This window comes from Pygocentrus nattereri, chromosome 17 (genome assembly GCF_015220715.1).
Source record: "Pygocentrus nattereri isolate fPygNat1 chromosome 17, fPygNat1.pri, whole genome shotgun sequence".
Classification (NCBI taxonomy): domain Eukaryota; kingdom Metazoa; phylum Chordata; class Actinopteri; order Characiformes; family Serrasalmidae; genus Pygocentrus; species Pygocentrus nattereri.
The window spans coordinates 29240443-29253668 of NC_051227.1; the positions used below are offsets into that span (position 1 = coordinate 29240443).

Genomic DNA, 13226 nt, shown 5'->3' on the forward strand with positions numbered 1-13226 from the left:
ATTTTAGATAGCTTGTGTAAACTAAGGTGTTATCCACAGTCGTAACCTATATAAAGACTAGACCTGTAATAGTTTGGTATGCAAAACTCCTATATGGTGAAAGTCTCTACAAACTCTAAAACTTCAGCAACGTTAGCTTGATAGCTCAGTAAAGAAAGTGTTGAGTAAAGAATTTAAGTGATTAGAAAGAATTTCCAACAAGCCACTGATTTGTGATGTAAATTGTGCAGCATTTTGTGCAGCAAAAGAAAACGCCATGTTAAGAATAGTTGTTAAATGTTGAAAAATGAACACAAACTAAAATTTAGTAACAAGGTTTTCAGGATTATCCCATTTGGATATCCAAATTTCCCTCTCACTCTCATAAGTAACTAACATTAATTTCACAGAGGTCTTCTTGAACATACGAAACATTGGTTCGTCTGGGATAGTTAATTATGATTAGATGGAATGATTTTTGTGACAAAAAAAAACAGCGCAAAGTTCAAATGTCAAAAAGAGGATTGTGCAGGTTTTGAGAGATTATCTAGAGTTGCTCAAATCATTAGCAACCTATCTGGTAAAATGCAATAGATTAACTACAGCAATAAGATTAAATTTAGGATTAGATTTTGGTTTTGGGTTGAATTTAAGGTTAGGTTTTGGTCATTCTTTGGAAAGATTACAATTAGCTTTTAAATTTGCATCAGTGGATTAAATCAGAAGTGAAAAGCTGGTGAGTATGTGTTAGTTGTACCTGATGGTTTGCTCTTTGCAGGGGACTCCTCTTTGCAAGTTCCTCTGTCCTGCTCTCCGTCTCCTCTCTGCTAGTCTTTTCCTCATGGAGTTAGTCATCTGAGAGCACAGTCGCCAAACAAACACACAGCTAACACACAAACACAGACAAAGCGTTACTTATCATTTATCATGGTACCTTTACAAAGAGCACAAAATCAAAATGAAAATGTGTTAAAGGAGAATTACAAGTTTTTCCAAAATGTCCACACACACACATATATATATATATATATATATATATATATATATATATATATATATATATATATATATATATACATACATACATACATACATACATACACACACACACATATATACATATATATATGGTGGTGATAGGAAGTGTTTAATGCTTCTAAAAGCTAGCTCACAGAGAATTATTACATGAAATGGTAACGAATGCACTACTTGATTCATTAACATTTTTAAGGTAAGTGCTAGGATAACATTATGTCTAAAAGTTCTAAGACAAAGTTTTGGCCTAAAATACAGTCATGGTGGAGAACTGGCGCAAAGCAAAATAGTTCCCAAAAACCTTTTTACCCCAAAATAGCCCCCTCGAGAGAGAGAGAGAGAGAGAGAGAGAGAGAGAGAGAGAGAGAGAGAGAGAGAGAGAGAGAGAGAGAGAGAGAGAGAGAGAGAGAGAGAGAGAGCGCTAACTAGAGACAAAGCAAAAGAGAAATGTTTACCTATCACCACACACAGTGATGAGATGCCTGCAGTCTGGACTGAACTTCATCCCAGTCACAATTTCTATAGAAGAAAAAATAGATAACTAAGCAAAAAGAAACAAAAAAAACTTAAAATAAAAAAAGTTATGTAGGGTGAGTAAGGCACAAAAAAGGAAGTCACCAGAGTGCCCAAATAATGTTGCCACACATTCTCCAGACTCATAATCAAAAATACAGATGCTTTTGTCTGAGCAGCTGGTGGCCAAGAACATGCCAGAAGGATCCAGCTGAACCTGTCAGAGGAGAAAAGTGACACTTATTAGCAATAAATAAGTTGTAGCAGTGATTAATATGATTTTGATTCTGTAATTATAAACTAAGCCTTAATTATATGCCGTTACACTTTCACTTTAACATCTTCCCATAAACATAAGCACACCTTGAGCAGGGTGCCATCATCAGTTGCAGAACCCTTAAAGCACTTCTTCATCTTGCCACTCTTCACATTGTACACCCTGAAAAATACAAAAACAAATAGGAAATGGCAAAATAAACATGCTTAACCTCTTAAAGCTCTCTTATGGTCTTATTATCGTACACTAGATATGTATAAATATACTGATACACCACGATACAATAATCCTAAAGTTAACAATTCAACCACAGTGATTTGGAATATTACAGTTTCATATTAACACTGAAGGAAATATGCACTGATATTAACCAAAGCAAAATCTTTTTATTTATTTATTAAAATGAAGTATATTCCACTCATATTTGTATATTCAGTGAGCTTGGACAATGATGTAAGTTTAGACAAATAAACTAATATCCTCTGCAGAATTATTGTGATTCAAATTCAGTTAAGACATTCCACATGCAAATGAAACAGAGCCTTGCATAAGATTACTATCCAAGATAGCTTCTATTACTTAATTTTTAATGCACCCATTTGCCAATGTTCAGATGGAGAACTATTGAAAATAAACAGATTATTAGCAAGCATAGTAATACTACCGATTTTCAAGCACACAGAATACATCATCCAGTTTAGTATGCTAAACTGTCTGGTCCATGGTGGAGGGGAGGGGAGGGTCCATCAAATCAAAAGACTGGCAAAATCAACAAACTGGCACCCATCTTCTGGACAAATTTGTGCAAAACAAAAAATCTGTACGTGTGTAGTTAACTAACTGGTGATGGTCTGTTAATGTAGCCTTGTGATTTTTTTCTATTCTTTTTGCACAAAGGGAAAGCAATAAATAAAAACTGATTCATAGTAAAAATCTGAGATTTTGTGATGCACCAAATCGTTTTTCTGACGAATCAATCAAATTATTGTGAGGTCAGAGATTTACCCCTCTAATTATTAGACGTTACCTTATGTTGCGGTCCTGGCATGCAATGGCAGTGTGAGTGCTTGTGGCATCCAGGTCCATGTCATATAGTGTGCTTTTCTCCACCACGTGATGTGATCTTGAGAAGGCCAGGCCTTCAGAGGACTGCAATCATATACAAAGCTTTCTATGTAACAACCAGCAACAGCATGGCAGAAATTTGTTTTTAAAAAGTTCACATCAGAAAGGTGACATTTAATGAAATATGTGATCACTACAATAAGTTTGGTGGACTGACCTTTTCGGCAGAGCGGAAGTAAATGCTCTTGTCAGCACCACAGCTTACCATGCACACCTTTGAACCCACACCTATCACAATAAAGACACTGAGTGTGAACAAATCACAATCCTCAAAAAAAAAATTGCAAACATGCCAATTCAAATAGAGAAATAGGTATTAACATTTTATAATATTCTCTAACTGACCGGTAAACTTCATGGCAGTGACAGACGCTGAATGGTCATAAACAGTCTGTACAAGACTGTAGTTGTTCTCCATGTTGAAAATGTGTATAAGTCGATCACGACTAGCTGAGGCCAGCAACTGCAAACCTGGTAGAGGGGGAAAAACATTCCACAGAGAGCAGCAGAGAGATTTTATTTGAAATAAAACCTTAACACAACTCCCTGCTTCATCCAGAATTTCAGATTATGGCAATGTTTGGATATTCTGCAGATATCTTGTGGTTAAAAAATAAATAATGGCTACAACTGGTGAGAGGAAGAAAATGACCATATAAAACATTTTGTGTGTAAAAAGTAACATGAAGGCCCAAGAATTTATATTTTATTATATATTTATTATAAGCATTAAGCACATTAAATATGACAGACATAACATGCTTTAGGTTATATTTAAAAAAAAAATCATTCACCTCCTTGCCCCCCCATTTATAACTATTTAGTTCAACAAATAAATGTATTTTGTAAACTAAATGTAATACTGCCTTACCAGTCTCAGCAGGGGAAAAGGCCAGACACAAGACCTCAGAGTCATGCGCCTCAATCTTCAGTAGCTCATCCATGAAAAAAAGTCCAAAGATCCTAAAGAGAAAGAAAAGGAAGAAAGTGTTTGAAAAGTACTTTAAAGACTGTTCCATTGACTCGGGAACTTTTGAGAAGATTAAAACATTTTTACAGTGGTTCACTGAATACAGCTCTCTCTCCCTCATGTGATGACCTGGTCTCTGATCTAAATGCTACAACCAAACTCTGCCTTTCAGGTACAGTTTTAGAATGGTTTAAATCAAGCTCTGGTCCTTCTAACAGTTTTAATGGTCTTAAATTCTGGAGTCACCATAGCAAACAAAAAGGCAAAGAGAAATATTTAAGATGAACATCGATAATTTGGTCATAAATGGACCATTTAAGGTGGAACACGAAAATTCAAACAAGAAGCTGGTGAATGAGAAGCCTCGTAAAAGTCAAAAGTTAAGAGACAATTTACATGAAAAATATTCTACTCTTGTGGAAAAGTAACTTGCCGGACATGGGAGAAAAGTGGCTATAGCTATGCTAAAGTTTAAAGCAAAGCAAATCAAGCCTATGTTTTCATTTATACTTTTTAGCCTATACTAGTACTTCAGCACATATTGAGACATATTTACAGCCAAGATGGTGAAACCTTACTTCAATAAAATGGACATGAATTGTTCATGCTCCCACGGTGGTTAGATTTTTGTTGAAACTTGACACAATGGCTTTTCTTAACATTTGGGTTGCTGACACCTGCTCTAGGTGATGTCATTAGAAAACATTAATTTTCATAGCTATGCTGATGACATGCAAATATACATTTCTATTTCTTCTGGTAATCAAAACTCTGTAGACAGGCTGACCTGCTGTGTGTCAGATATTTCTCACAGGATGTCACAAAATTTTCTACAAATCACAAAAAAAAAAAAAAAAAAAAAGAAATACTGATTGTTGGTACTTAAACTCTGAGAAACTCTGTTTTACCCTGCATGTACACAATCACTAAAGTAGCTCTTTATCGTTTGAGAAATATTGCTTTTTTTAACGCAGAAAAACTTCATGCATTTGTTACAAGCAGACTTGATTACTGTAATGCTTTTCTTACTGGACTAAGAAAACAATACAGCCTCTACAACTCGTACAAAATGTGGCAGCACAGATCCAAACAAAAAACAAAAACTGAGATCACATGGCTCCCGTATAAAAGGAAATGCAGTTTCTTTAAGGATCAATTTTAAAGTTCTGCTATGGGTTTTCAAGGCTCTAGATGACCTAGGACCCACTTAGATCACAGAATGTCTCTATTTATGTTCAAGCATGTGATCTTAGATCTGCAGATACTGGCCTTCTGCAAATACTTTCTGTAAAATACAGGAAATAGAGAGGCATCTTTTAGTTATTATGCTTCTAAACTGTGGAGACAGTCAAGCTTTTAAATGGTGTTTAGCTTTACCTGTCTGTAAAGCTAAAGGGCTATGTATCAAATTTTTGGCAATTACTTGTTAACCAGCAGGCCTAATTGAGGATGTGATCCACTGAAATATACATTACAAAACAGAAACTTACAGATCTTAAAGTTGACTGGTTGAGCTACACTTAAAATCGTTGTAAAATTCACACAAGTGCACACATCAACTGAATTCTGTATTAATGCATAATAGTACTGAAACAGGTGGGGCCAGGCATCAGAGTTGGGCCTGATTAAAATTATTTGACTGCATTTGTTATTATTTAACACAGTTGTTAGCTTTCACATTTTATATGGTTTTGTCACAACAAACAGCATGTAAATTGGATGTATTTCCCAGTTTGGTTAAGGCAGACACATGTAAATAAAAAAGCAGACACATTAGTTAAAAGTTCATAACTTCTATTTATTCACCCAATATGGCTATTTTAGGCTTGTATTTTAATAGCAGTAAACAAAATAAACAATTACATTGTTAATTGCATTTACTCATGAGACATGCTTTAGCTAAATCAGAGCTAAAATTTAATTTGACAAGATGTAAAGAGACCTCTCCTTGGATCACCACCTTATCGTGGTGGAGGGGTTTGCGTGCTTGAATGATCTTAGGAGCTATGTTGTCTGGAGCAAAAGCTCCTGGTAGAGTCTCCCATGGCAAACTGGTCCTAGGTGACAGGTCAGACAAAGGGTGATCCATAATAACCCCTATGAAGACACAAAAGCAGGACTTGTGTACCCTGCCCGGAACAGGGTTACCGGGGCTCCACCCTGGAGCCAGGCCTGGGGGAGGGGCTCGCCAGCGAGCGTCTGGTGGCCGGGCATTTACTCATGGTGCCCGGCCGGGCCCAGCCCGAAGGACTTACATGAGTCCCCCCTCCCATCGACCCACCACCAATGGGAGGGGCAGTAGTAGGGGTTCGGTGCTTTGTGGATCGGGCAGTGTCCGAAGGCGTGGGCCTTGGCGTTCTGATCCTCGGTTGCTGAAACTGGATTTTGGAACTTGGAACGTTACCTCACTGGCGGGGAAGGAGCCTGAGTTGGTGCGCGAGGTTGAGAGATACCGGCTAGATATAGTCGGGCTCACCTCAACACACAGCTTGGGCTCTGGGTCCAATCTCCTTGAGAGGGGCTGGACTTTATTCTTTTCTGGAGTTGCCCATGGTGAGAGGCGACGGGCAGGTGTGGGCTTTCTCATAGCCCCTCGACTCGGTGCCTGTATGTTGGGGTTTTCTCCGGTGGACGAGAGGGTAGCTTCCCTACGCCTTCGGGTTGGGGAACGGGTCCTGACTGCTGTCTGTGCTTATGCACCGAACAGCAGTTCAGAGTACCCAGCCTTCTTAGAGTCCTTGGAAAGGGTGCTTGAAAGTGCTCCTCCTGGAGACTCTATTGTCCTACTGGGGGACTTTAACGCTCACGTGGGCAATGACAGTGAGACCTGGAGGGGTGTGATTGGGAGGAATGGCCTCTCTGATCTGAACCCGAGTGGTGTTCAGTTTTTGGACTTCTGTGCAAACCACAGTTTGTCCATCACGAACACCATGTTTGAACACAAGGATGTCCATAAGTGCACATGGCACCAGGACACCCTAGGCCGCAGTTCATTGATTGACTTTGTAGTCGTGTCATCGGACTTGCGGTCATGTGTTTTGGACACTCGGGTAAAGAGAGGAGCTGAGCTGTCAACTGATCACCACCTGGTGGTGAGTTGGTTCAGATGGTGGGGGAAGATGCCAGTCAGACCAGGCAAGCCCAAACGTATAGTGAGGGTTTGCTGGGAACGTCTGGCAGAAGAACCTGTAAGATTGATCTTCAACTCACACCTCCGTCAGAACTTTGACCAGATATCGGGGGAGGTGGGGGACATAGACTCAGAATGGGCCATGTTCCGTTCCTCCATTGTTGAAGCGGCTGACTGTAGCTGTGGCCATAAGGTAGTTGGTGCCTGTCGGGGCGGTAATCCTCGAACCCGGTGGTGGACACCCCAGGTGAGAGATGCCGTCAAGCTGAAGAAGGAGTCCTACCGGGTATGGTTGGCCTGTAGGACACCAGAGGCAGCTGGCAGGTATCGACAGGCAAAGCGATCTGCGGCTTCAGTCGTCGCCAAGGCAAAAACCCGTGTATGGGAGGAGTTTGGTGAGGCCTTGGAAAGTGACTTTAAGTCGGCTCCGAAAAGATTCTGGCAAACCGTCAGGCGACTCAGAAGGGGAAAGCAGTGTGCCACTAGCACTGTATATAGTGGAGATGGTGTGCTGCTGACTTCGACTGAAGACGTCATTGGGCGGTGGAAGGAATTCTTTGAGGACCATCTCAATCCCACCGGCACGTTCTCCAGTGAGGAGGCTGAGTCTGGGGACATGGGAATAGGCTTGTCCATTACTGAGGCCGAAGTTGCTAAGGTAGTTAAGAAGCTCCTTGGAGGTAAGGCTCCAGGGGTGGATGAGATCCGCCCTGAGTTCCTCAAGGCTCTGGATGTTGTGGGGCTGTCTTGGCTGACACGCCTTTTCAACATTGCGTGGACATCGGGGGCGGTGCCACTGGATTGGCAGACTGGGGTGGTGGTGCCTCTTTTTAAAAAAGGGGACCGGAGGGTGTGTTCCAACTACAGGGGAATCACACTCCTCAGCCTCCCTGGCAAGGTCTATGCAGGGGTACTGTAGAAGAGAGTCCGGCTTATAGTCGAACCTCGGATCCAGGAGGAACAGTGCGGGTTCCGCCCTGGTCGTGGAACACTGGACCAACTCTTCACCCTCTCCAGGATTCTGGAGGGTTCATGGGAGTTTGCCCAACCAGTCCACATGTGCTTTGTGGATCTGGAGAAGGCATTCGACTGTGTTCCCCGGGGTATTCTGTGGGAGGTGCTTCGGGAGTACGGGGTACATGGCTCTTTGCTACGAGCCATTCAGGCCCTGTACAAAGTCAGACTCGTTCCCAGTGAGAGTTGGACTCCGTCAGGGCTGCCCTTTGTCACCGATTCTATTCATAATTTTTATGGATAGAATTTCTAGGCGCAGTCAAGGGATGGAGGGTGTCCGGTTTGGTGACCTCAGGGTCACATCGCTGCTGTTTGCAGATGATGTGGTCCTATTGGGGACATCAGGCTGCGAACTTCAGCTTTCGCTGGATCGGTTTGCAGCCGAGTGTGAAGCGGCTGGGATGAGAATCAGTACCTCTAAATCCGAGACCATGGTTCTCAGGCGGAAAAGGGTGGAGAGCCCTCTCTGGGTCGGGGATAAGCTCTTGCCTCAAGTGGAGGAGTTCAAGTATCTCAGGGTCTTGTTCACGAGTGATGGTACAAGGGAGCGGGAGATTGACAGGCGGATTGGTGCTGGGTCAGCAGTGATGCGGGCTCTTTACCGGTCTGTTGTGGTAAAGAAAGAGCTGAGCCATAAGGCAAGGCTCTCGATTTACCGGTCGATCTACGTTCCCACCCTCACCTATGGTCATGAGCTTTGGGTAATGACCGAAAGAATAAGATCGCGAATACAAGCGGCCGAAGGTTGTCTGGACTCTCCCTTAGAGATAGGGTGAGAAGTTCAGTCATCCGGGAGGGACTCGGAGTAGAGCCGCTGCTTCTTCACGTCGAGAGGAGCCAGCTGAGGTGGTTCGGGCATCTGGTTAGGATGCCTCCTGGACGCCTCCCTCGGGAGGTGTCACAGGCGAGTCCACCTGGGAGGAGACCCCGGGGAAGACCCAGGACACGCTGGCGCGACTATATCGCCCAGCTGGCCTGGAAGCGCCTCGGAATCCCCCTTGGAGAGCTGGTGGAAGTGGCTGGGGAAAGGGAGGTCTGGGCTTCATTGCTTAGGATGCTGCCCCCGCGACCTGAACCCCGGAGAAGCGGAAGATAATGGATGGATGGATGGATGGAAGATGTCAAGAGAGTCCATGAGTGTGATAGGCCTAAATAGGGTGTATATGAAGCAAACAGATTGGGCTACAGAGGGTTCTACATTCTAAACTTCTAAAGTTGCCTTTAGCAGTCATTACTAGAATAAGTTAGAACCAACATGACTGGGATGAATTTTGGCTCAATGTTCCTCAGTTGCTCTCAAAGGCAGTCACTGTCCACCACGTCCCTCTCTACAATTTTAAACACCCATTTGTGATTTTCGCACATTGCTGTGCATCACACTTTATCTCAGAGAACGGGGACCTGAACACCACTATTTTTAACTGCACACTTCATTTTACGGTCAGTCTATTTAATAGAATCAATGGTCTATTGCACCCAAATGCATACAATAGAAAAACTGAAAAAATTATATACTCGCCCATTCAGATTAAACATTTTAATGAACAAAATGAACTTTTTTTTTTAACATCAACATCATGGTTGAAACATCACATTTGTTGGTTAACAGTTAGTCAGCCAATCATACATAACTCCACCAATATTTCAAACAAGCACTAGGTTTAGTTAACAGAGAAAACAGGGCATGGAATTGACATTAACGGGCCTGTGTGTATGTGTATATATTTGTGTTTGTGTGTGTGTCTCACCGCAGATTCCCACTGCGATCCCCGGCAGCCAGGTGCTGGCCATCTGGACTGATTCCCAGCACTCTGATTCCAAATTTGCCATCCAGGCTGCTGTCTACTCTCTCGGCCAGAGCCTTGAGGTGCCGAGTGTCCTCATCCACATACACGATCTTCACCAAGTCCTTTAATACACACACAAACACACATTAATAACAAGATGCTACTAGAGATGCCACAAAACCGATACAGAGTAAAAACTGAACAAACAGATCGAAATTTAGTATCAAATATTTGAGGACTCCATGTGGACTGAGCGAACATTACCTGACTGTACAGATTGCGGTGAAGGTCAGTGTTTTGGTTGTGGCTCTGCTGAAAATCACTGTTCCAAAGGCGAATGGTGTTATCAGACGAGCAGGTGAAGAAAGAGCCAGGTAGCAGAGTTGCAGCTGAATCCTCCAACTCTGGGTAAGTCTGGAAAGTGTGTATACATGTGGAAGGGTTTTTCTCAAAACATACCATAGGAAAAACATCTCTGCAACTATACAACAATCTCGCAATGAACACCTTAGAAATTGGTTGCATTTTCTGCTTCTCATGATCGAAATAATACTCAAAACGTTCATTGATGCTTAGGTCTAGCCACTGGGGTGGCCAGTCCAGTTTCCACTGTTCAGTTTCCTTTCATCAGTAACGGCCCTTTCAGAACTCATAGTGTTGTATTCTCAAATTGGAATGAAGGACAGAAACCCCAGTGGATTTTTCAAATCTGTCTTCTATATAATCTCCCAAATATCCTCTGAAAAATTAATGATTTGTACTTATTGGCTGGAAATTAAATAAATTAATAATGGTCTCTGCATAATGCTGTGTGTGTAAATGATAAAGAATATGAAACATACCTCAACACTCCAGACACAGTTGCTGTGGTAGAGGGCAGAGAACACCTTCCCTACATTGTTGATGTCTCGCACATCCCACACATACACACTGTGGTCATTGAATACACACGTCAAGTGGCCAGTCATAGGGTCATGAGTGAGGGCCAGAGTGTCTGGATATTCAGCATCTGGCAGTGCAGTGAACAGATGCCTATACAACAGTAATTGGAAAGAAAGAGTTATACAGAGAAACCTGGTTAAAAATATAATTTGTTATATATATTAGCAGTAGAAGATGAGAAGCAGTTTCTTATCGCGAAATAACATCACGGCTGTGATTTGGTCACAGGCACAAGCTGAAAGCGAGCACTGTAGATCATCACAGCAACTGTGGTATTCAGTTAATTTCCAGATTGTTTAGGCGTTCTTCTGTCACAGCTGCAGATTGAAAAGCTTGCCGTTTCAGAATTTAGTGCAGTCTCATCTTCACAGTCTGACCAAATCAGCTGTAGGTCAAATGTGATCTTAAAAGTAAGCATTTTCTGTTTGTGTGCAAAGTAAGAGTAAAAACGTTCAAACGGCTTGAGCATCCCCTACAGCTGTCAAAGTTGTTGCTTACTAATGGCATAACGTTCTGTTATGGCTAAATAACAGTACAGTTAGAACGCTTCGCAAACAATCAGCTCGCATGGCTGGAACTAACTGTTGTATAATAACACAGCTAATATTCACCACCATCTCCTCTTTATCTAGTAAATGTTCAGACGTACACTGTTGTATCTAGAGCAAAAACAAATACTATAAACCTTCATAAGTTTTGCACAAGCTTATTAATATGCAATATGCATTAATTGTTGTCTGCAAAAGATGGTTTCAGTTGTAGGGCAGCCAAAGTTAACTTATCAGAATCAGAATCATAACATAAATGTTAGAAATGTTATGAACGCTATAGAAAACTAGGAAGGGTAGAATTAATCAAAAAAAGTTAAAAAACATGCCACGTTACAGGATAATCTGGGAAGACGATAGTTTAAAACCAGTTGAAGCTATCATTTGCAATTGATGGGAGAAAGAAATTAGCCTGAACATCAGCCTAATTATCCTGCATTGTAGGCCAGGCATACATTTTTTTTTTTAAATAGAAGCAGCTTTTTCATCATATGTATACTTTTCTAAGCAGTCAGATAGATTAGATGGTTTGGAAGTAAAATAAAAATAAAAGCAGGTAACAGCTGCCCCTACCATTTCAGCAACTTCTAACCGCTAAGGACACCTCTTGAATGCTTATGGGCCTATTTTCCCAGACATGGATTAAGCCTAGACTTGGATTAAAGAGCAGCACTAATAGTGAATCGCTACTGGTAATTCTTTCTGGACCTGGGAAACTGGCTAAGTGAGACTTCAGGAATAGGAATCTGATCTGATGGCTTACTCAGGACTGCTGTATGAATACCAGGGAAGATATGTAATACATTACTACTGATATCTGAAACTGACAAGCCTAGACCAGCATTTGGAATAACTACTATGGGCTCTAGATCCACCCAATCGGAGACAAAGGTCTTACCCAGGTTGCACGCCCTGTGAGACATCCACTCCCAGACAGTGGGGCCGGTGCAGGGTGGTAATGTAGTGCAAGTTCTGAGGGCTAAACACCCGCACTGTGCCATCAGCACAGCCACAGAAAACAAAGGACTCGCTCACAGACAGACATCGTGCTGAAGACGTCTGCATACAAACACAATGAAATCAACATATAGAAGATATTTTGGGGCATGATATAGAACTCTTTACATGTTGTATTGTATACGTGCAATGAGATGAGGAAACCCTATAGTTAATACAGTCTAGGGCTGCACCATATACAGATCACAATTACCATACTTTCTGTAATGTGATCACTTAAGGTTACAATATGCAAATGAGCATTGGAGCAAATCACAGAATGTGTCACTGTGTGCTACGACAATGATCAAGCTCAGATGGTCCTTGTCAGTAATCTGTGACATTTTAATGCCAGGCACAAAACATGTTGAATGACTATAAAATGGTGGAATTTCTGTTTCAGTTAATAAAAGTTGATGTTTGCATATACTGTCAGACTGGCATAAACTTATTTCTAACAATAGACCAAATGAAGATGCGCCTGCTAAAGAAAGCCTATCTTGTGGTTAGTTGTTGTGCTAAAGCAATCTATGAGAGGAAATAACATCATTGTATAGTCACTGCTAATCTCTTCCTGAGCAACGTGACTTACTTTGAGGTCAACCCATAAATCCAGTTGCCTGTTGCTGTTGAACTGGCACAGCAGACCTGTGTGGGTGATACAATAGGTGCTGCTCGCCATGGTGCCACGACCACATGCCAAGTCGCAGAATTCACTGTTCTGATGTTCTCCTAGCAACCCTGATCGTCCAATCAGAGGCACAGTGCTGTTTACCTGGAAGATCAAACCAGTGTCACTCACAGCACAACAAAAACATCAACAGCTTAAAATAGTTGATTTTCCCCATTCAGATAAACCTTTAGTGGTTTGTATAATGGAAAGTAAGTCATTCTAACAACAGGAGGAGCA

The 13226-nt window shown here is 41.7% G+C and overlaps 1 protein-coding gene across 2 annotated transcripts in view; it reads right to left on the reverse strand.

Moving 5' to 3' along the window:
• wdr62 (WD repeat domain 62) overlaps window positions 1–13226 on the reverse strand; it is a 33306-nt gene that overhangs the window by 14227 nt on the left and 5853 nt on the right. For both annotated transcript variants that reach the window (XM_017719204.2, XM_037546757.1), the window contains 13 exons: window positions 12909–13091; window positions 12219–12379; window positions 10673–10862; window positions 10095–10244; window positions 9792–9952; window positions 3801–3892; window positions 3275–3400; window positions 3087–3157; window positions 2832–2953; window positions 1891–1966; window positions 1633–1744; window positions 1470–1533; window positions 737–865 (listed from right to left, as the gene is read on the reverse strand). In XM_017719204.2, the coding sequence (XP_017574693.1) occupies window positions 737–865; window positions 1470–1533; window positions 1633–1744; window positions 1891–1966; window positions 2832–2953; window positions 3087–3157; window positions 3275–3400; window positions 3801–3892; window positions 9792–9952; window positions 10095–10244; window positions 10673–10862; window positions 12219–12379; window positions 12909–13091 (1637 nt within the window). The remainder of the gene's footprint in view (window positions 1–736; window positions 866–1469; window positions 1534–1632; window positions 1745–1890; window positions 1967–2831; window positions 2954–3086; window positions 3158–3274; window positions 3401–3800; window positions 3893–9791; window positions 9953–10094; window positions 10245–10672; window positions 10863–12218; window positions 12380–12908; window positions 13092–13226) is intronic.